Genomic DNA, 24,958 nt, shown 5'->3' with positions numbered 1-24,958 from the left:
GGGGTTAATTGCGGCGGATCGCAGCGTGCAGTCATAGGGGCCGGGATATGGCCGGCACATGAACGCTACGTTGGTATTCAGGCATTCATTGGTGGCGCAGTGGCCACAGTCCCTCCTCCTCCTACTCTGTTCTTATTGGTGGCCAGGGCAGCCGCGCACAGTGGGGAAGGAGGGACTCCCTCCTTCTCCACTGTGCCGGCTCAGGAGAACATGGTGCGCGCCGAGAGCGCGATCATTCACTACCGCTCAGTGGTAATATCGCGGTCCGGCGATATAGGCGATATGCACAAAATCCATATTGTGGCACAAATTTATATTGCATATCGCCCACCCCTAGTTAATTGTATATGTATTTTAATAAAAACCATTTATATGATCTCAAAACACCTGCCTGAAGAACACGTGGAATTTATATCTTTATGCAAAGGTTTCCGTGTCACAGTTCAACTTTCTGCATCTGTAGTTATACATGGTGGTCAGATTACAGTTTATAGGAATTGGTTTTATTTTCAGTCCTTGTATTCAGAAAAAACACTTTTCGTTCCATCATGATATTAAAGACTACTTTATTACTTAGCTAGTTATATTTGTGATAGATTTCTAGGTCTGCCTAGAACGCAGAATGTCCTGATATATTTGCAAAGGGATTTATTCAGATAATGTGTTCTTGATGTAACAGGTCATGCTTCAAAATGCCAGTCTTGTAAGGCCTCCTGCACACAACTGTAGGTGTCCCGTTGCCATATTGCGGATCCGAAATACACAGGCACCGTTCCGTGTGCATTCCGCATCACGGATGCGGACCTATTCACTTCAATAGGTCCGCAAATCCGGAGATGCGGAACGGAAGCCCTACAGAGTGCTTCCATTCCGCAGCATGGGCCGCAGCATGGCCACGGGGCGCACACGTTCGTGTGCAGGAGGCCTAAGTCTGAACGTCCTATACTTCAAAGAGAAAAATATTCTTAAAGTTGCCTTGTGTAACCTGATCTGTACCCATGAACTATGTATGGTCTCCTCACTCCAAGCTTGATCCACTGTCCATGGCATAATTATAAATCTCTCATGGGTACATTCGAGTGTACACTGTCTCAGACCGGCCTTCTGTCTTTGCTGCATATCTTGCCAATGTAAAAAGGTAATCGCTTAATCTGCAAAAGAGCAAAAGAATAAAACTATATCTATGCACCTATTACACACAGATATAAGATTAATAGCATCAGTTTAAGATATGTTCAACAACTCTGTTCCCCCCATTGTAATGATTCCTCTGAGCAAACTTTTAACAGCTAATTAAAATGGCCCTTTAGTGTAATTAAAGAAATTATCCCATGAAAAATGATCACCTATCCACAAGATAGGTGATAAGGATGTCAGACTGCTAGCACCAGCGATTATGAGAATGCAGGTACGTCTACTGTTTCTTTCACTTCTGAGCGAGCTCTTCTTCGTCATCCCCTAGAAGTGAAAGAAGTAGTGGGGAACTGACATGCACACTACCACTCAATTCTGATAAGGGACCACTGTTTCTTGGCATTGACAGGGGGATGGGGTGTCTGTTGTTTAACACCTATGGTGTGGGAAAGCAGCGTTTCCGCATTATATATGCAGAAGGTGTGTGGGAAGACAGAATGGCGCAGCTGATGTACCGATTACAGTGCCACCAGGTATCGAAGTCTCGATACCTGGTTCGGCTTGATACTGAGATTGCCTGTCTTTTTTTTTTCAATACTAAGCTGTGCTATTGTGCAGTTTAGAAGTTCTGATTAGAGAACATGGCATGTGGTACGCCATGTTCTCGTCAGTGGCCGCATGTGGAAGTGGCAGAGAAAGCTGGGACGAGGTGTCATCGACAACCCTGAGGAAGAACACCAGGAATCACTCTCATCCTCAGGTCGGCGCGTTGAGCCACTGATAAGAACATGCTGCTGGTGGCAGAGCTCACAGGATGAGTGCCAGAGACAGGACCATATTCTCCTCAGTATCGGTGGCTATGCCCTGTGTGCCTGCAGTTGATGACTTCCACACTGCACCTTAACATTGTCCTCCATGTATTCAGGGTGGTCTCAGGTGATGCGTAAGACACTCCATGTGGTTAGGAAGTGAAGCAGCATGGCGAAGAACGGGATGTTTAGCACAGTGCTGGGGCTGCCAGGAGGATGGTACCCCCAGTGTAAACCCCCCCTTCCTCTCCCATGATGCACCAACAGCTTATGCCCTACCGGAGCTGCTGTCTTCAGGTGAATGTGCTGACAGCATGAAGGTAGCCCAAAATCTGGTGCACTGCGCCTGTGAAGGTGAGTTAACTTCATGGAGCTGGACTTTAGGAAGAAAGCGGGGTGGTGTGTGTCATGGATCTTCACTAGGGTTGTATTCGTGGCCACACATCTCTCAGTGGAGTTGTGGGAAAGGGCAGGAACTGAGGAATGGGTGGGGATCAAGGAAGTTGCAGGGGTTAGATGACTATTTAGATAAATCTTTTTTTTTTGCACAAATCTTGCGTATTAAGGTGTATAGAGTAGCAGTTAGGATAATGAGCCTTGTGGTCTATCTCTATGCACCGGTACATAATGAATACGGAACTTTTTTAAAGCTTTTAATTGTAGCAATGTAAATGTAAGGTTTACTTGCTAATAGCAAAGAAATTACTTCAAGTTCACTTTTATACCTGTTCAAGTATTTTCCAACATTTGAATCCACTTCCCCTGTTTGCAGTAGCTTGAAAGTTCTAGAAAAAGGAAAGAAATGTTGTCCAGTTGTTTATGTGCAATTAAGATATTCCTTTAAACCAGGCATGCTCAACCTGCGGTCCTCCAGCTGTTGCAAAACTACAACTCCCAGCATGCCTTAATAGCTGTAGGCTGTCCAGGAATACTTGGGAGTTTTAGTTTTGCAACAGCTGGAGGGCCACAGGTTGGGCACCCCTGCTTTAAACCATAGAAGTGACTAAGTGTACTGTTGGTCACAACGTTAGAAGAAAGGTCTTACACTCTCTCTGCTCTCCGACACACTGCTCGGGCCACATGTAGAGATGCACTGGCCTTTCCTCCAGACTAGAAGATAAAAAAAAAGTAAAGCCCTATGTAAAAAAGTGAGTAAACTACCACTGAAGTATCAGTGAGTGGGGTGAAAATGCAAGCATATCTTATTAAAGCAGGATTTGTGCAGAACATACAGGCAGAATAAAGCTGGTCAGTGGAGGAAGCTGAACAGTGTACTTATCAATCCATTGCTCCAGCTCCTGGATAGGATCCTCATTAAATGATGTATTCACTGCAGAAAGAGAAATCAAGACAATGATGAACAACCACTATATAGTTTTGTTCGGCTAGGGTTACATGACTACTTTGGCCAATGTGACAAAGATCACCAAGTCACGTGAATGCAGTCATGTGGAAATCCACCTTCTACGTTTGTTGTGATTGAGCAGTATGACATTGGGTCCTCACAGAGCGCCAGTCATGAAATGCAGCGCAATCTGCAGGCAGCCTGCTTATAGAGCACAAGGAGCTGAGCAGACAGATACGTAGTTTTGTGGGAAAAGAGTCAATAAAGCTTGTAATTTATACAAGTAAAGGGAACCTGCCATCATGAAGATGCAGTGTAATCTACCAAAAGCATGCTATAGAGCAAAATGAGCTAATCAGATTGATATAAGTATAATTTTGTTGGAAAATATTCAGTATAACCTGCATTTAATTCATTTACAGTCCTGATCATTCTGAGCTCTGAAGTCAAGGAGGTGGTCCTATCAGGGATTGACAGCTATATCTGTATACACAGTCATAGAGGGAAGGCTCTCAATCACTGATAGGACCGTCTGCTTGTCTTCAGTCAGTGACTGACAGCTATCTCTGTATACACAGTCATAGAGGGAAGACTGTCAGTCACTGATAGGACCGTCTGCTTGACTTCAGTCAGTGACTGACAGCTATATCTGTATACACAGTCATAGAGGGAAGGCTGTCAGTCACTGATAGGACCGTCTGCTTGTCTTCAGTCAGTGACTGACAGCTATATCTGTATACACAGTCATAGAGGGCAGGCTGTCAGTCACTGATAGGACCGCCTGCTTGTCTTCAGTCAGTGACTGACAGCTATATCTGTATACACAGTCATAGAGGGAAGGCTGTCAGTCACTGATAGGACCGTCTGCTTGTCTTCAGTCAGTGACTGACAGCTATATCTGTATACACAGTCATAGAGGGAAGGCTCTCAATCACTGATAGGACCGCCTGCTTGTCTTCAGTCAGTGACTGACAGCTATATCTGTATACACAGTCATAGAGGGAAGGCTGTCAGTCACTGATAGGACCGCCTGCTTGTCTTCAGTCAGTGACTGACAGCTATATCTGTATACACAGTCATAGAGGGAAGGCTGTCAGTCACTGATAGGACCGTCTGCTTGTCTTCAGTCAGTGACTGACAGCTATATCTGTATACACAGTCATAGAGGGAAGGCTGTCAATCACTGATAGGACCGTCTGCTTGACTTCAAAGCCCAGAAGGAGCATGGATGTATAAATTACATGTTTGATATATAGTTTAGCGGGAAAAGATTCAATACATCTGCTCGGCAACTCCTGCTTGCAGATTACACTGCATTTTGACAGCTGTCAGTAATGAAGTCAATCTCTGTATACACACTTACACAGAGTATGCTATCATCACTATAGCTCACCTCTTTTTGACTTAATTCTTCATGTGGGAGATGTTATCAAATATATAAAATTACAAGTTTTACAGAATATTTTCCCATAAAACTATATATATATATATATACACACATACAGTACAGACCAAAAGTTTGGACACACCTTCTCATTCAAAGAGTTTTCTTTATTTTCATGACTATGAAGGCATCAAAACTATGAATTAACACATGTGGAATTATATACATAACAAACAAGTGTGAAACAACAGAAAATATGTCATATTCTAGGTTCTTCAAAGTAGCCACCTTTTGCTTTGATTACTGCTTTGCACATTCTTGGCATTCTCTTGATGAGCTTCAAGAGGTAGTCCCCTGAAATGTTTTTCACTTCACAGGTGTGCCCTGTCAGGTTTAATAAGTGGGATTTCTTGCCTTATAAATGGGGTTGGGACCATCAGTTGCGTTGAGGAGAAGTCAGGTGGATACACAGCTGATAGTCCTACTGAATAGACTGTTAGAATTTGTATTATGGCAAGAAAAAAGCAGCTAAGTAAAGAAAAATGAGTGGCCATCAATACTTTAAGAAATGAAGGTCAGTCAGTCAGCCGAAAAATTGGGAAAACTTTGAAAGTAAGGGCTATTTGACCATGAAGGAGAGTGATGGGGTGCTGCGCCAGATGACCTGGCCTCCACAGTCACCGGACCTGAACCCAATCGAGATGGTTTGGGGTGAGCTGGACCGCAGAGTGAAGGCAAAAGGGCCAACAAGTGCTAAGCATCTCTGGGAACTCCTTCAAGACTGTTGGAAGACCATTTCAGGGGACTACCTCTTGAAGCTCATCAAGATAATGCCAAGAGTGTGCAAAGCAAAAGGTGGCTACTTTGAAGAACCTAGAATATGACATATTTTCAGTTGTTTCACACTTGTTTGTTATGTATATAATTCCACATGTGTTTTTGATGCCTTCATAGTCATGAAAATAAAGAAAACTCTTTGAATGAGAAGGTGTGTCCAAACTTTTGGTCTGTACTGTATATAATATGCTCAGCTCCTCCTGCTCTATGGCATGTTGAAGATGCTGTGTAGACCTAGCCTTAAAGGGTTTGTGTACGAACAGAAAAACGTCACGTTTTGTGTAGTATTTCAGTGAAGCTGAGCTGCAATACCAGAAGCCACCCTGGGTAATCCTATAATATTGATGCTAGTAGATTATCAGTGCTGTTTGTGTTGCATTACACTAGATGGACAAAAAGTATTAGGATACACCACTAAATAATTGGAATCAGGTGTTTCACTCAGTCCCATTGCCACAGGAGTATAAAATCCAGCACCTAGCCATTCATTTACAAACATTTATGAAGAAGAGCTCATTCTAAAGAATCCCAGAGTGGTTATCAGATGCCACCATTGCGATTTTGTGAAATTTCTTCCATCCTAGATATTCCGCCATCATCTCTGAGTGGCATTATTGCAAAGTGGAAGCATTTAGGGATCACAGCAACACCGGCACAAAGTGACAGACCATGTAAAGTTACAGAGCGGGATTGCCAAATGCTGCCTCAATAACTGCAGACTTCCGCCCCTCCTTTGGAATTAACATCAGGAGCTTTATGGCATGGGTTTTCATGGTCCTACAAACGCAAGCAAGCCTCACATCACCAGCAGAATACGGACTTCCGAGCAGTGGAAATGTGTTCTTTGGAGAGGTAAGTTACGCTTCTCTATTTTGTATGATGGACAAGTCTGGGTTTTGTGAATAACAGGAGAAGTTACATGCCTGACTTCATTGAGCCGAGTGTAAAGTTTGCTTGAGGAGGGATAAGGCTATGGGGTTATTCTTCAGCGGTTGGCTTAGGCCCCTTAGTTCCCACAGACACATTCCAAAATCTTGTAGAAAGCCTTACCAGGTGACTGTAAGCTGTTTTATATGTAAAGGTAGGACTAACTCCATATTAATGTCTACGGATGTCATAAAAGCTCCTGTAGAGGTAAAGTGTAGGTGTCCCGATACTTTTGTCTATGTAGTATATATTGGACCTGCTCACTATACAGCCACGGCTTGGTTCATCCCAGTGGATAGCCCTCTTATTAAAAGGTGTTATCCGAAGTCTAAAAGATCCCCCAATGCCCGGCCGCCTCGTATACATTTTACTTACCTGCTTGCCGGCACCCACGTCGCTCCGGATCCCTGCGCAAATCAAAACATCCGGAGACGGAAGGGTGCAGCCAATAGCAAGCTGCTACGGGGACCAGACTCCCTAGCTGCTGGAGATGCAGCAGCTGCCGTGCAGTGGGCGAGGGCATGTGTGCTGGGGAGCAGGTAAGTATAATGTATACGAGAGGCGTGGGCATTGGGGGGGGGGGGGATCTTTTAGACCAGATAACCCCTTTAAGAATGCTAAAGACTACCTTTCCATCAATTCAGACTACCAACTGCTGAAACATATTTGAAGAAAGACAGATTTACCTTTATGGCTTTCTCTGGCTGATGATAGTGGTGTTGCAATATTTGAGCCAATATCTTGCAGCATGCACTGTATCTGTAGGGGGAAATATCATCTGTTTAACACATGATTTCTAATAAAGTTATTGATCAAGTGGTCATTGTCCAACAACCAGAACAGTTCAGGGGGCTGAATGCAGCTTTCGTCTGCCAGATGCATTAATACACTTTGCCTATTGGACCGTTTCAGTAAGTCCCCCGAAAGCTTTCATCAACTGTTGCGACACTCAGGGTGGATTTGATTTAAATCAAACCGATTTAAATCACGATTTAAATCACTAGTCAGTAAGGCTTGATTTAAATCATAGTTTTTTACATAAAGATTCATATTTGGACAATTTTTCTGTTGTACTTAGGAAGGAGAAAAATAATCATTACCTTAATAATAACAATTTAAATAGGATTTATTCAACTAAAACAATAACATTACATCATGTTATTTGCTTAAACATCCATGTTTGTTAACTAATTTGGCTAAAGAAAATATATATATTTTAAGAAACTTAGACTACACAAGAAAAGCTTAGGCTACTTTCACACTAGCGTCGGGGCTCCGCTTGTGAGCTCCGTTTGAAGGGTCTCACAAGCGGCCCCGAACGCATCCGTCCAGCTACCAATGCATTCTGAGTGGAGGCGGATCCGCTCAGAATGCATCAGTCTGGCACCGTTTGTCCTCCGCTCAGCAGGTGGACACCTGAACGCTGCTTGCAGCGTTCGGGTGTCCGCCTGGCCGTGCGGAGGCAAACGGATCCGTCCAGACTTACAATGTAAGTCAATGGGGACGGATCCGTTTGAAGTTGACACAATATGGCTCAATTTTCAAACGGATCCGTCCCCCATTGACTTTCAATGTAAAGTCTGGACGGATCCGTCTGAACAACTTTCAGACTTAGAATTTTTTCTAAACTATAATGCAGACGGATCTGTTCTGAACGGATCCAAACGTCTGCATTATAGGAGCGGATCCGTGTGTGCAGACAGCAGACGGATCCTCTCTGAACGCTAGTGTGAAAGTAGCCTTAATAATGTCCTCTGTAGCTCACTCGTCATCTTCATCTTCTTCTTTGTTCATAATCTGGAAAAGAAAAACAAGCTTTCCTGCTTTATCGGGACCCAAACGATTTCTCAATTTAGAATGAACGAGTCCAAAGGAAGAGCATATTCTTTCAACGCCCGCAGAAGAAGCTACTGCTGTTAAAAGTGAAATCATTACTTGAACAGTCTCTAAATCCAAGTGCTTAAGTGACTTCCACCAGTTCACTGGTGTGACTTTCTTTAAAATATCTTCAGCAAACATATATTTCTTGAATGGTTCCCCCTTGGCTTTGAAGTTCATTATAGTTGGCATTACAGATGGATGATTGCTGGATACCCATGTCATAGCGAACTCCTCTTCCTCAGCACTTAAGTTTTGACCCTGATACTGGATATTGACAATATTATATATATAATATTCTCAACTCTTTTCATGTTATAAATTCAGTTTTGAGAACTCCAAAATTAAACCAAGCATCTGTGATAATATCTTGTAGGCAGAGAAACTACCCAGTAATCTTACAAAAACCTCTGGAAGAGCAGGACATTGTGAATGGATTAATGGAATTTAACAAAAAATTAAACATATACAGCCTTATTCTACATAATTAAAAAAGTAATCTTTATTTCATAATGAAATAACCTTTGGATGGTAATATATTTTCCTCAAAAAGCATTTTATATAAAAAAATCAGATTTAAATCAAAAAAATCTGATTTTTTTGATTTTTTTTAAAAAATCATTGATTTTTATCCACCCTGGTGACACTACAACCCCCACACTGCACACTTGCTCAGCTGACCCCTGCATTGTGAATTTTTCCTTGTAAAAACTGTACAACCTAGATTTATCAAAGACGTTTTAAAGAAAAAGTATCTTAGTTGCCTGCAGCAAGCAATCAGATTCCATCTTACATTTTTCTGAGCTCCTTTCTAAAACGAAAGGTGGAATCTGGTTGCTAGTTATCAGTTTTGATAAATCTCCTCCTCAGCATTTTTATTAGGTGTTTTTTTTTTTTTTTTTAACACTTTAAAGGCTATGTACACCTTTTTTTCATTATTGCACTGTACTCATTTTTAGCTAAAAATATATATTTTTAATTGGTTTTAATTAAAACTATGGTGTCATGTATTTTTTGTGTTTTCTGTATAGAGCTGATATGCTCTAGTAGCATCCTTTGGATTTTCTGTCTTTTCAGTCAGGCTAGGAGCTGCGGACTCCTTATCTCTGCTCTCTGACCTTATAAACACTCATTATAGCTCAGTTCTTATGCTTAGTGTTTATAATCTCTCAGTAGTTTAGAGATAAGGGTTATTAGATGACCAGCACAAAGTGAAAGTACAAGTCACAGTTAACCCTTTATTAAAAATATTGAGGTGTTTTGTCACAAAGTCCAATTGAAAAAAAAAAGATTTTAAGCCAAAAAAGAGTAATATACAATCATAAAAATGCCTCAGAAGGTGTACAGTCGTGGACAAAAGTTTTGAGAATTACATAAATATTGGAAATTGGAAAAGTTGCTGCTTAAGTTTTTATAATAGCAATTTGCATATACTCCAGAATGTTATGAAGAGTGATCAGATGAATTGCATAGTCCTTCTTTGCCATGAAAATTAACTTAATCCCAAAAAAAAATTTCCACTGCATTTCATTGCTGTCATTAAAGGACCTGCTGAGATCATTTCAGTAATCGTCTTGTTAACTCAGGTGAGAATGTTGACGAGCACAAGGCTGGAGATCATTATGTCAGGCTGATTGGGTTAAAATGGCAGACTTGACATGTTAAAAGGAGGGTGATGCTTGAAATCATTGTTCTTCCATTGTTAACCATGGTGACCTGCAAAGAAACGCGTGCAGCCATCATTGCGTTGCATAAAAATGGCTTCACAGGCAAGGATATTGTGGCTACTAAGATTGCACCTCAATCAACAATTTATAGGATCATCAAGAACTTCAAGGAAAGAGGTTCAATTCTTGTTAAGAAGGCTTCAGGGCGTCCAAGAAAGTCCAGCAAGCGCCAGGATCGTCTCCTAAAGAGGATTCAGCTGCGGGATCGGAGTGCCACCAGTGCAGAGCTTGCTCAGGAATGGCAGAAGGCAGGTGTGAGCGCATCTGCACGCACAGTGAGGCGAAGACTTTTGGAAGATGGCCTGGTGTCAAGAAGGGCAGCAAAGAAGCCACTTCTCTCCAAAAAAAACATCAGGGACAGATTTATCTTCTGCAGAAAGTATGGTGAATGGACTGCTGAGGACTGGGGCAAAGTCATATTCTCAGATGAATCCTCTTTCCGATTGTTTAGGGCATCTGGAAAAAGGCTTGTCCGGAGAAGAAAAGGTGAGCGCTACCATCAGTCCTGTGTCATGCCAACAGTAAAGCATCCTGAGACCATTCATGTGTGGGGTTACTTCTCATCCAAGGGAGTGGGCTTACTCACAATTTTGCCCAAAAACACAGCCATGAATAAAGAATGGTACCAAAACACCCTCCAACAGCAACTTCTTCCAACAATCCAACAACAGTTTGGTGAAGAACAATGCATTTTCCAGCACGATGGAGCACCGTGCCATAAGGCAAAAGTGATAACTAAGTGGCTCGGGGACCAAAACGTTGACATTTTGGGTCCATGGCCTGGAAACTCCCCAGATCTTAATCCCATTGAGAACTTGTGGTCAATCCTCAAGAGGCAGGTGGACAAACAAAAACCCACTAATTCTGACAAACTCCAAGAAGTGATTATGAAAGAATGGGTTGCTATCAGTCAGGAATTGGCCCAGAAGTTGATTGAGAGCATGCCCAGTCGAATTGCAGAGGTCCTGAAAAAGAAGGGCCAACACTGCAAATACTGACTCTTTGCATAAATGTCATGTAATTGTCGATAAAAGCCTTTGAAGCGTATGAAGTGCGTGTAATTATATTTCACTACATCACAGAAACAACTGAAACAAAGATCTAAAAGCAGTTTAGCAGCAAACTTTGTGAAAACTAATATTTGTGTCATTCTCAAAACTTTTGGCCACGACTGTACATAGCCTTTAAGGGCCTCCACACACAAATTTACTTTTTCCACCACTAAAAAAAGTCCCATAGAAATCGTTTGCAGTTTTACAGTGTTTTTCTACTGGTGTTTTTTTGTAAAACAAATGTGTAAATGGTGGTCTTTGATTAGGTGTTTTTCCCCTAAGGGCTCATGCACACGATTGTTGGCTGTTTTGCAGTCTGCAAATTGTGGATCTACAAAACATGGATACCGCCCCTGTGCATTATACATTTTGCAAAACAGAACGGCTGGCCCATAATAGAACAGTCCTATCCTTGTCTGTAATGCAGACAAGAATAGGACAAGTTTTATAATTTTGTGGACAGCGCAAAACAGACGTGCGGATGCGTATCAGATGCAGACCCAAACCACGGTCATGTGCATGAGCCCCAAGAGAAACAAACGGCAAAGAAACTAAAAAGCCACCAATTAAGAAAAAATGCCACTAGGCAAAAAACGCTTCAAAAACCAGGGCTGTGGATTATATAAGCCAAAGTTGATTCTGACTCCTGTAATTTATCACATTCCGATATAAATAGCCCATAATTTAGTAATAAGAAACTTTACTGCAGTAGAATTGTAATATATGATAGTAAAAGCCTCATAAGTCATCAGGCTACTTATATAGAACATAAAATATATTTATTGGAATCCAATTTCTGAAACTTTGTAAATTCCTGTAAGTAAATATGCAATGCACAATGCATTTAATAACTAGAAAACACTGTTATACACTTAATAATTTTAAGAAATCTATGAATTTGTCCTTAGAAAAAGTTTAAAGATTATATAGTACATATATAGTGAGGAACAGAAGTACCGTATTTTTCGCCCTATAAGACGCACCGGCCCATAAGACGCACCTAGGTTTTTGGGGAGAAAATAAGAAAGAAAATATTTTTAACCAAAAGGTGTGCTGTGTGTTTGGTGGGTTTGGAACCAATGGTGGTCTGTGGATGGCACTATTACTGGGGATCTGTGGATGACGGACACTGTTATGGGGGGGATCTGTGGATGACGGACACTGTTATGGGGGAGATCTGTGGATGACGGACACTGTTATGGGGAGATCTGTGGATGACGGACACTGTTATGAGGGAGATCTGTGGATGACGGACACTGTTATGGGGGAGATCTGTGGATGACGGACACTGTTATGGGGGGGGATCTGTGGATGACGGACACTGTTATGGGGGGGATCTGTGGATGACGGACACTGTTATGGGGGGGATCTGTGGATGACGGACACTGTTATGGGGGGGATCTGTGGATGACGGACACTGTTATGGGGGGGATCTGTGGATGACGGACACTGTTATGGGGGAGATCTGTGGATGACGGACACTGTTATGGGGAGATCTGTGGATGACGGACACTGTTATGAGGGAGATCTGTGGATGACGGACACTGTTATGGGGGGGATCTGTGGATGACGGACACTGTTATGGGGGGGATCTGTGGATGACGGACACTGTTATGGGGGGATCTGTGGATGACGGACACTGTTATGGGGGAGATCTGTGGATGACGGACACTGTTATGGGGGGGGATCTGTGGATGACGGACACTGTTATGGGGGGGATCTGTGGATGACGGACACTGTTATGGGGGGGATCTGTGGATGACGGACACTGTTATGGGGGGGATCTGTGGATGACGGACACTGTTATGGGGGAGATCTGTGGATGACGGACACTGTTATGGGGGAGATCTGTGGATGACGGACACTGTTATGGGGGGGGATCTGTGGATGACGGACACTGTTATGGGGGGGGATCTGTGGATGACGGACACTGTTATGGGGGGGATCTGTGGATGACGGACACTGTTATGGGGGGGATCTGTGGATGACGGACACTGTTATGGGGGAGATCTGTGGATGACGGACACTGTTATGGGGGAGATCTGTGGATGACGGACACTGTTATGGGGGAGATCTGTGGATGACGGACACTGTTATGGGGGGGATCTGTGGATGACGGAAACTGTTATGGGGGGGATCTGTGGATGACGGACACTGTTATGGGGGGGATCTGTGGATGACGGACACTGTTATGGGGGGGGAACTGTGGATGACGGACACTGTTATGGGGGGGATCTGTGGATGACGGACACTGTTATGGGGGGGGATCTGTGGATGACGGACACTGTTATGGGGGGGATCTGTGGATGACGGACACTGTTATGGGGGGGATCTGTGGATGACGGACACTGTTATGGGGGGATCTGTGGATGACGGACACTGTTATGGGGGGGATCTGTGGATGACGGACACTGTTATGGGGGGGATCTGTGGATGACGGACAATGTTATGGGGGGGATCTGTGGATGACGGACACTGTTATGGGGGGGATCTGTGGATGACGGACACTGTTATGGGGGGGATCTGTGGATGACGGACACTGTTATGGGGGGGATCTGTGGATGACGGACACTGTTATGGGGGGATCTGTGGATGACGGACACTGTTACAGGGGGATCTGTGGCTGGCACTGTTACAGGGGGATCAGTGTCTGGCACTGTTTCAGGGGGATCAGTGTCTGGCACTGTTACAGGGGGATCAGTGTCTGGCACTGTTACAGGGGGATCTGTGGCTGGCACTGTTATATATGTGCCATCCACAGACCCCCCAGCCCATAACAGTGCCATCCACAGACCCCCCCAGCCCATAACAGTGCCATCCACAGACCCCCCCAGCCCATAACAGTGCCATCCACAGACCCCCCCCAGCCCATAACAGTGCCATCCACAGACCCCCCCCCAGCCCATAACAGTGCCATCCACAGACCCCCCCCAGCCCATAACAGTGCCATCCACAGATCCCGCCGCTCCAGTATACAAATATAAGATGTCTTATTCAATTAATAGTTATTAAACATGCCCCCTCACTCCTAATAGTACCTTACATCCTAACAGCTTCAGTCCCTCACTGACGTCACTTGCCTGCGCCGCCTGCTTTATTCATAAAGTAGGCGGCGCAGGCACGTGACATCAGGGAGTTACGCTGCCTGCCGGCATTCTACTGAAGCAGTTAGGATGTAAGGTACTATTAGGAGTTGGGGGACATGTTTAATAATTCAATTAATTGAATAAGACATCTTATATTAGTATACCGGAGCGGCGGGGCTATACTACACTGACTGCACCGCCCCGCCGCTATTGCCGGCCCCCAGCTCCTCCTCCCAGTCCCTCCCCGAGTCCCCGCTCGCTCCTACATCACAGCTTGCGATGTAAAACTGCAAGCATTCGCCCCATAAGACGCAGGGGCATTTCTCCCCCATTTGTGGGGGAGAAAAAGTGCGTCTGTTGGGGCGAAAAATACGGTATTTGAACACCCTGCAATTTTGCAAGTTTTCCCACTTAGAAATCATGGAGGGGTCTGAAATTCACATTGTAGGTGCATTCCCACTCAGAGACAGAATAAATAAATAAAAAATCACGAAATCACATTGTATGATTTTTTAAGAATTTATTTGTCTTGCACTGCTGAACATAAGTATTTGAACACCTGAGAAACAGCAAGAATTCTGGCTCTCAAAGACCTGTTACTGTGCCTTTAAAAATTCCACCTCTACTCTACTCATTAATATAACTTAGCATCTGTCTGAGGTCTTTAAAGACACCTGTCCACCCCACAGTCAGTCAGACGCCAACGACTACCATGGGCAAGACCAAAGAGCTGTCAAAAGACACCAGAGACAAAATTGTGGACCTCCACAAGGCTGGAAAGGGCTACAGGGCAATTGCCAAGCAGCTTAGTGAAAATAGATCAACTGTTGGAGCAATTGTTAGAAAACGGAAGAGGCTAAAGACGACTGTCAGTCTCCCTCGGACTGGGGCTCCATTCAAGATCTCACCTTGTGGGGTATCACTGATAAGAAAGGTGAGAAATCAGCCCAGAACTACAAGGAAGGAGCTAGTCAATGACATGAAGAGAGCTGGGACCACAATTTCAAAGGTCACTGTCGGTAGAACACTACGCCGTCATGGTTTCAAATCATGCATTGCACGGAAGGTACCCCTGTTTAAGTCATCACATGCCCAGGCCTGTAAGTTTGCCAATGACCATCTGGATGATCCAGAAGAGGCATGGGAGAAAGTCATGTGGTCAGATGAGACCAAAGTAGAACTTTCTGGTCTAAACTTCACTCATCGTGTTTGGAGAAAAAAGAAGGATGAGTTGCATCCCAAGAACACCATCCCTATTGTGAAGCATGGGGGTGGTAACATCATACTTTGGGGTGCTTTTCTGCGAAGGGGACAGGACGACTGCACTGTATTAAGGAGAGGATGAATGGGGCCATTTATTGTGAGATTTTGAGCAACAACCTCCTTCCCTCAATCAGAGCATTGAAGATGGGTCGTGGTTGGGTCTTCCAACATGACAATGACCCGAAGCACACAGCCAGGATAACCAAGGAGTGGCCCCGTAAGAAGCAGATCAAGGTTCTGGAGTGGCCTAGCCAGTCTCCAGACCTAAATCCAATAGAACATCTTTGGAGGGAGCTGAAACTCAGTGTTGCTCAGCGACAGCCCCGAAACCTGACAGATCTAGAGGAGATCTGTGTGGAGGAGTGGGCCAAAATCCCTGTTGCAGTATATGCAAACCTGGTCAAGAACTACAGGAAACGTTTGACCACTGAAATTGCAAACAAAGGCTTCTGTACCAAATATTAACATTATTCTCAGGTGTTCAAATACTTATGTTCAGCAGTGCAAGACAAATAAATTCTTTAAGAATCATACAATGTGGTTTCCTGAATTTTTTAATTTTTTTATTCTGTCTCTGGGAATGCACCTACAATGTGAATTTCAGACACCTCCATGATTTCAAATACTTCTGTTCCTCACTGTATATATTGGAAATGCAGAGAATCATGTGCAAGTCTAACTTGGAATAAATGAAACATGTAAAAAGTGCAGCTGCTATATTCAGTGCTTGCCATGAAAGGGTTGTCTGGGAATAAATAACTTCACAGGTGTCGAAGCCTGCCTCCGCTATGGAAAGATCCACACTTAGCTGCTCCCTGTAGCTCTGGTTCTACGCACTGGCTCCTGTGTGTCTATCATACGGTCCGTGGTTTGTTTACTTCCTCTCCTGCATGATCATCTGCTCCTCTGCAACCAATGACTGGATTCAGCAGTCCACAAGAAACTCATCACCGCTGAAGCCAGTGAAGATGATCATACCAGTGCTAGGGACAAATTAAACAAGCCACGGACCAGAAGATACACACACAGGAGCCGGCACGCAGGACCAGAGCAGTGGGGAGATGGTAAGTATGATTCTTTCCATAGCACAGGCAGGATGTGGGCGCCTGGGAAAAGTTACTTATTTCTGGACAACACTGTTAATGCTGTGTTCCTGCTCTGTCTAGCAGTTCTGAGATCACTGCAGGCGTGCCCAGTAGTGGTCTTTAGAGGAGGAACTTACTAGGCATTGTAACTAAGGGCCTTTGGAACAGCATGAAGATACCAAGTATAAGGCCTCATGCACACATTCTGCGGATTGCCCATTCATTTCTATGGTTCTGCAAAAAAAACAAAAAAAAACAGACAGCACAAAAATGTCTGTTCCGCAAATTATAGAACATGTCCTATTTGGTCCTTTTTGCAGACAAGAATAACCATTTCTCTTAAAGGGACTGAGAAAAATGCAGATTGCACAAGGAAGGTGTCCGTACTTTGCTGATCTGTGGTCATGAGGCCACAATAAATTACATGACATATAGGGTACAACTACACTGCAACATGTGTTGTGCGACATATTTCATAATGCTAGTCTATGCTATCGCACTGCGACACGACAATCGCACACGCATCTTGGATGGTTTTTTTTGCGACTGTCATGTCGCAGTGCAACACCATAGACTAGCATTATAAAATATGTCACATGACAAATGTCGTTGTGTAGCCCTAGACTAAGACCGGAGTGGTGAGAAGTGATTTTCTTTCATCTCTAGAACACCCTGCATATCACTGATAAATAAGGGCTTTACATTAATAGAACATAAAATATATTTATGATTAACATTTATAAAATTACACTATTGACAAATTTTATTTTAAGCAGTAAATTTCTACCGACTCCACCCAAAACTAGTTCAGACTCCACAGCCCTGTCGAAAACCCATGTGTGTTTTGTGAGTAAGGCCCCTTTCAGACTAGCTAGTTCCACACTCCAGACTTGCAGTGCGAGTATGAGACAATTACCGTCCTGACCTCCCAGCACTGCCGGGGTTGCATAGCATTATATTGATTTATGATGCTATGTAACCCTTAGCGTTCTGCAATGTATTGGATAACGTTGACATAATGCTGTCATTGCTATCCAATACATTCCAGAACTCTTATGTAATGTGTTTGATAATGAATTACGGAATAACATCTTGGTGTGAAGAATACAAAAAGTTATAGCATTCTCCAATCATGCAATAGAGACCTTCACTGCTAACTTCCAGACGGGCGCATGGATTGATACAAGATGGCTCTGATAAACAGACTATATCTATGCACACACTGCATTCAGTGAAGCCTAGTTTGCATAGCGAAAATAAGAAATACCTTCTCAAGTTCTGCGACACATTGGAGATTTGCATCTACACAAAATTCTCTGGCCAGCCTGAAAAAAAGGAAGTACAATTCTGCTCAGATACTATGTAGAATGACCTTACTCGAATCGGCAATCATTTTGCTTGGTCTAACCATTCTGCTATACATTTATATGAATTTTAAAACCGCCAAAATAGACTTCTATGGATTCAACATATGCCAAATGAGTCAGTCAGCATACAGCTGCAGTATGAAGCACAACAAAATTCCAGCACTCACGATTTTGGTAGCTAAAATCTTCGTCTTTTATTCAGGCAGTAGACAGTTTAGACAGGACATCCACCCACAAGTGTAGCAACTTTGACGCGTTTCGAACAATAGTTCTTAGTCGTAACAATGAGCTGTGTTATCTCTGGTAGTTTTATGTTGGTTTGTAGAGTAATTACTCACTGCCCCTCACCTGCAGGGCGGGGGGGGAGCAGAGGAGGCAAAGCACACTTTAACCTCTTATTTTCCAGATGTAGCAGTGCTCATGTGTTTTACAATATGCATTGATAATTTATGCATCCACATATAGTCATCAGTTAGTCAATTAAATCAAACGTGAAATATAACATCAATAAAAACAGTATACATAATAAAATTAAGGTAGAGTATCAAATGTCATGATAGCCGTAGAACACCACACCAGCTATATACAAACGCATCCATGCTGGTGTGGTGTTCTACGGCTATCATGACATTTGATACTCTACCTTAATTTTATTATGTATACTGTTTTTATTGATGTTATATTTCACGTTTGATTTAAATTGACTAACTGATGACTATATGTGGATGCATAAATTATCAATGCATATTGTAAAACACATGAGCACTGCTACATCTGGAAAATAAGAGGTTAAAGTGTGCTTTGCCTCCTCTGCTCCCCCGCCCTGCAGGTGAGGGGCAGTGAGTAATTACTCTACAAACCAACATAAAACTACCAGAGATAACACAGCTCATTGTTACGACTAAGAACTATTGTTCGAAACGCGTCAAAATTGCTACACTTGTGGGTGGATGTCCTGTCTAAACTGTCTACTGCCTGAATAAAAGACGAAGATTTTAGCTACCAAAATCGTGAGTGCTGGAATTTTGTTGTGCTTCATACTAAAGATATACAGGCTCACCAGCCTTTTCCGTGCACGCAGGTGTTTGGATAATTGGGTTGAGCTGGACTTTTCTTTGAGCATACAGCTGCATATGAACTGAAAGCGTATAGTAACTTAGCCTAATATGATATTTATTTTTTGGGGTAAAAAAAATTCCCTATTTTTACAAATGGAAACAACTACAATGGAAAACTAACAGCTAGTAAATACACTGGTACTGTACATCTGTCTGTTAACCTGCGGTTTCCACCAAATTTTCACAAATCATTAGGCTAGGTCATCAACATGTGATTGGTGGGGTCCAATCTGTGGTACCTCGCCAATCAGAAAAAAATGACTTGGCCGCAGCATCTTGCTGGAGTGCCAATGCCCCTTTGCAGACACAGTGCCAATGTTGCCGACACAGCAGCCGCAACATCTAAATTGATGTGGAAGAACACTGATATGCCTGGATAAACTCTGAAGATGCTGAACACCTCTTTAGGGTCCATACTAGGGCTGCAACGATTAATCGAAGTTATCGATAATATTCAATAACGGGATTAGTAGCGGGCGGTCAGACGCTATGCCTGCGGGTCCTTAACCGGCAGTAAATTTTACTTGAACTTTAAATCAGCGCATCTTTATTACCTTACAATGAAGCTCCGGTAACAGGCAGAGCGGGCGGCGTAACGTCACTTACTCACATGACGCGCCTGCTTCATTCATAAAGTGGGCGGAGCAGGCGTGAGTAAGTGACGTTACGCCGCCACCCGCTCAGCCTGTTTTTCGGAACTTCGTTGTATTTGTAAGGTAATGGAGATCATAGATCTGATTTAAAGTTCAAGTAAAAGTCACTGTAAGTTAACGAATAGTCTACTGCTGTGAGCGGCGGGGCCGGGGCTGTTATGGGGAGGGGGTTCGGTGGATGGCACTGTTATGGGAGGGGGATATGTGGATGGCACTGTTATGGGAAAGGGGATCTGTGCACTGTTATGGGAGGGGGATCTGTGGATGGCACTGTTATGGGAAGGGAGATCTGTGGATGACACATATAGCATAAGATGCTATATAGTGTCATCCATAGATCCCCCCATAGCAGTGTCATCCACACATCCCCCATAGCAGTGTCATCCACAGATCCCCCTCCCCATGACAGTGCATAGATCCCCCTTCCCATAACAGTGCCACCATCCCCCTCCCCATAACAGTGCCATCCACAGATCCCCCCCATAACAGCGCCATCCACATATCCCCCCATAACAGTTCCATCCACAGATCCCACTCCCCATAACAGTGCCATCCACAGATCCCCCTCCCCATAACAGTGCCATCCACAGATCCCCCCTCCACATAACAGTGCCATCCACAGATCCCCCTCCCCATAACAGTGCCATCCACAGATCCCCCCTCCCCATAACAGTGTCATCCACAGATCCCCCTCCCTATAACAGTGCCATCCACAGATCCCCCATAACAGTACCATCCACAATTTGTTTTAATATGGCCTTTGAACATAATTTTTTAAGTACAATCGTATAAACCTCTTTTTTTGTCATTTTGGTGTTTTTTCCCGATTAATCGATAAAATTATCGACAACTAATCGATTATTCAAATAACCGTTAGCTGCAGCCCTAGTCCATACACAAACAAATTTGCACGGGCATTTTTTTTTAACCACTAAAAATATGCCAGAATAAATGCCTGAGGCTTTTGTGGCAGGTTTTCTGGAGTGTCTTGCACACAATGTATCTTATCACTGTCTTTCTTCATCGCATTTTTGGCGTCGTCAAAATGCCTGAAAAAAGTGGCAAGATCCACAACAGGCCGCATTTTGGAAAATAAACCAGAAAAACAAAAAAAATACCCCCTAATTAACTAAAATGCCAGTAGTGGAAAACACTGCGTGTCCCGAGTTAGATTTTTCCCACAGAACTTCAGTTAACATCTGGACAACACAGATGTGAAGAAAAAAAAAAGAAAAAACTTAAGTGTGAAAGCAAGCTTAGGGTACTTACACATATGAATTTGCACTGGCAATTTTTTTTTGGTATTACAAAAACCGAAGAATAACCTCATACAAAGAAAAATATAAAAATAAACGGTTGTGTGTTCTGTGTTTCATATTTCTCATAGACCTTTAGCTAAAATCTGGAACTGGTGTTTTTACTGTAAAAAATGCAAAAAGCATAGAAAAATGCTAGCAAAAACCAATGTTAAAAGGGGCTCAGCAGTTCTTCTCGCTGTTTACCTCAGGCCCAGTGACGTTACGACTAGTATCAACTGGCCTGGGCGCGGCTAAGCTCCATTCAAGTGAACAGAGCTTAGCCGCGCCCAGGCCAGTGATACTAGTCGTGACATCACTGGGCCTGAGGGAAACAGAGAGAAGGCCACGGCTCTCCTGGAGCGCCACTGCCTTCTCAAACAGCTGATTGGCAGGGGTCCAGGCTGTCGGACCCCTGCCGATCAGATGCTTATGATCTATCCAGAGGATAGATCATCAGTTTACAAGAACTGCAGAACCCCTTTAAATCAACCCTAAAAGGGTTGTCCCAAGATTGAAAATATCAACAAGATAAGTTATAGGAGGCTGATTAGTGGGGTTAACACCACTGGGACCCCACAATCACAGGAACGGATCTCCGGGGTCTCCCACCGTATGGAGCAACGATCGAGCCTGAATGCTGCATTCATCTCTACTAGATTGACGAAGCCTATCGCTGTATTCGCCTTATCTTTGGCAGTCCCATAGAGATAAATGGATCGTCAGCTCCCACCAGTCTGACCCCCACTAATCAGGCAGTTATCCCCTATACTGTGGACACAGTATAATTTTGAATCTTCGAAAATCCCCTTTAACTCTTTGATATCTTACCCTATAGCAGAGGTCAGCTCATCGGTAGTTCCCAATGCTTCAAACACAATGTTATCTTTAGGTCTCCGCTCTCCTGTGTATGTACTTGAGAAGCCTATAGAATGATACCATAACATTACACTTCTTGTTCCAAGGTTCAGTATCTTGAAAGGGTATTTTACATACATAATTAAAGGGGTTGTCCGGGATCAAATATATTTTTTTAAAGTGTACTACTATTAACAGTTGATTAAAGTTCCCCCCATATGTGTTGAGGTATTTTCGCCACTTCTACATGGCTCCGATGGTCCCCCACGCATTGTTTACATATATGTTTATCTTTGCCTAACTTCCTGCCGCACTGCACTGTGGGTTCCAGCGCAGCGCGGCATCACGTGGTTACAGCTAACTATCATCTCCGCTGTAACTCCGCCCCCTCATTAATATTCCGCCTCCATTCATTAGAAAATGCCATGCCTGGTGACGTCACCGGACCGGAGGGGCGTGGCTTAGCGCAATGTCTTACAGCCTAGTCACCGCCCCTCCCTGCGATCTGCATAATTACTGAGGCTGATGGTGACGTCACCGGGCTGGAGGGGCGTGGCTTAGCGCAATGTCTTCCAGCCTAGTTACCGCCCCTCCCTGCGATCTGAATAATTACAGAGGCTGTTGGTGACGTCACCGGGCTCCCTGGGAAGCGGAAGAAGAGGCTTCGCTCTGCAGCAAGGGACCCGGTACGTCACTGACTATGAGAAAATAGGCACTTCCGGCTTAGAATTTGCAATATGAAAACGGGGCATCAGACATGTGTGGCAAAGGTAGGATAGTCATGTGTGTAATATTTGTTTTACTGTTGTACAATTAGAACAATGTCCCCAATCCCGGAACAACCCCTTTAAGAAGTGATTGGTTCTGTCCCCTTTCTTTGTAATGTAGCAAATTAGGGATAGTTAGACATACACAAACCTCCCCCATTGTACTGAGAAGAACATATTTCTGAGTGATTATCTCAGAAACATGCATCCTGCACACTGGACATCCTTAGGAGGGGTGGAAAAGTTTAAACTTTTCTGCACATAGATAGTTAATTGGAACTCTGCTGAGAACACCATCCAGGTAGGATTTTGTAAGGTCAATATCCTTATCTCTTGTATCACCATGGGATGTCGGCTTTTTGCTATGACATGCCGACAGGAGTCCCACCATATTGGGTTGTGCAGGCCATGTGACTATAATTTATTCTGTATGAGATTTGTCTATTTTACCTTATATTGATTCACACTTAGTAAATATTTTTATCACTTAGCCTGTTAAACCTATTTGTTCTCAAATCGTTGAATTTACGTTATAAAACACTCAGCAATGAAACAAATCTAATATCTCACTGAAACATCATAAAAATTAGACCTTTATCGCCTGTTTTCGTGTAGATCTTTGGGATCTTCTCGGTTTTATTTTCTGGCGTAGAGCTAGAAGAAAACACAGAATAGTGGAATTAGTACTATAGCACTATTCTGCTATAGTATTATGCAGTGACACTCTGGAGTGTACATTCACACTTCCTCAATAGGGTTCAGAACATAACTTCCTTAAAGGGGTGTGTCTGGGATACAGATATTGATGGTCCATCTTTAGGATAGGTCAATATCAGATCAGTGGGAGTCTGAGAAGACAATCAATCTGCTGTTTCAGGCAACTGCAGTGCCAGAAACAATACAGTGTACTGAGCGGAAGCAGAATGCTCTGTAGACTGCCTTAAACAGCAGATTGGTAAGTATGTCAGGGGTCGGACTCCCACCGATCTGATATTGATGACCTATCTTGATAGGTCATCAATATCTGTAGCCTGGATATGCCTGCATGTGACACATATGCTGCAAATGTGCTGTTGCAGACTTGCTTGCAGTAAATCTGTAGCAAAGTGGATAATCCACACACTACTGAAAAAATGTGCAGCTTATGACTTGGGGAGCACAGGGTGGAATCCACAGAAAAATCTGAAACAAATCTGCGTGTACAGTAACTTAAGTGGATTTGTCCACAGAACCACAACAAAAAATGCCACAAATTACGTCTACATTAAAGGTGTTTTCTGGTAAATAACATGTAATGATTGGATAATGAAAAAGTAACTTATGTTCTTTGTGCATAGACTCTCCATCCATTTTAAGATCTTTGTTAGCAGCTATAGAAACATTCTTGCGGAAACTCTTTGCATTTAAGTCGAGGGTGAGTTTGCCGTCCGTGTGATAACGCATAAAATTGTGTGAATAACATACATGTAGCTACAGGCGAATTACTTCCTGATATTGGAAGTCCTGCATCAGGAAGGGTTGCCCCAACCAAATGAAAAATTGTGGATGCAGACAGCCTAAGATTTGTGCCAATACATCCAGTTTCTCAACTGACTGGCTGCTTTGTATTGGCCTCATCACTTAGAAGCAATTATTCTCACAATAGGCATGAAGAAGAAGAATGGAAAAACCAAAAAGTATCTTCTGAATGAGCACCACAAAAAGCAAACATGCTTTTTTTGCTGCATTTTTCAGTATAGTTGGCAAATACCTCCGACATATGCCACTGTTTAGCTATTTAGTGGCATAGGCTCCCATTTAGGAAATAAATACCACATTGTATATTTTTACTGGATCCTTCTGTAGGAGATTGAGCAGCAGACTGTGCAATGCCATAGAGCAAACAAAAAAAAGAAAGTATACTGACATATAGTAGTCCAATGGATGCCAAGAAGATACACTTTTGGCCTCTGTTGGGAACCTACAGTATATGCCAGCTTTCCTAGTCCATATGGCAAACAGACACTGCAAAATGCAGGCACGAGGAACAAGGCAATTTCTTCCTGAAAGATATGAATGACCAGCAGTTTAGGTAGGGCACTGGCTCTTATTAAAATGACCAGTCCTGTATGGAGACTTACTGGAAGTGGTTTGGAGACTTATTTGCCATGCTCCATGGGAAGGCGGTATATCCCAAGGAAAAAGAAGTAGGCTAGGGCTACCTTGTGGAAGTAACTCCCTATGAATCAAAATCCATCTACAGCTGGATATTTGGCTTGGCTATTTTCCCGTGACATATCCCAAGGCTTGGTAAAAAGTCAGATTTTGCTTTATAGGGAGCCACTTCCACAAGGTGGCGCTAGCAAGATGGTTCTCGTTCCTTGGAAGATACTT

General features: G+C 43.3%; 1 protein-coding gene across 1 annotated transcript in view; it reads right to left on the bottom strand.

Moving 5' to 3' along the window:
* Positions 1–884: 884 nt before the first annotated feature.
* The window catches only part of MMAB (metabolism of cobalamin associated B), a 48,145-nt gene continuing 24,071 nt past the window's right edge, over positions 885–24,958 (bottom strand). Inside the window, exons 7-14 of the mRNA XM_040416591.1 lie at positions 23,178–23,239; positions 21,792–21,885; positions 17,795–17,852; positions 7,123–7,195; positions 3,176–3,273; positions 2,989–3,053; positions 2,669–2,728; positions 885–1,151 (exon numbers count right to left, since the gene is read on the bottom strand). Of these exons, the coding sequence (XP_040272525.1) occupies positions 1,064–1,151; positions 2,669–2,728; positions 2,989–3,053; positions 3,176–3,273; positions 7,123–7,195; positions 17,795–17,852; positions 21,792–21,885; positions 23,178–23,239 (598 nt within the window). The 3' untranslated portion in view covers positions 885–1,063. The remainder of the gene's footprint in view (positions 1,152–2,668; positions 2,729–2,988; positions 3,054–3,175; positions 3,274–7,122; positions 7,196–17,794; positions 17,853–21,791; positions 21,886–23,177; positions 23,240–24,958) is intronic.

The sequence above is a fragment of the Bufo bufo genome, chromosome 2, assembly GCF_905171765.1.
Source record: "Bufo bufo chromosome 2, aBufBuf1.1, whole genome shotgun sequence".
NCBI lineage: Eukaryota > Metazoa > Chordata > Amphibia > Anura > Bufonidae > Bufo > Bufo bufo.
This window is presented reverse-complemented; position numbering and strand designations above follow the sequence as displayed.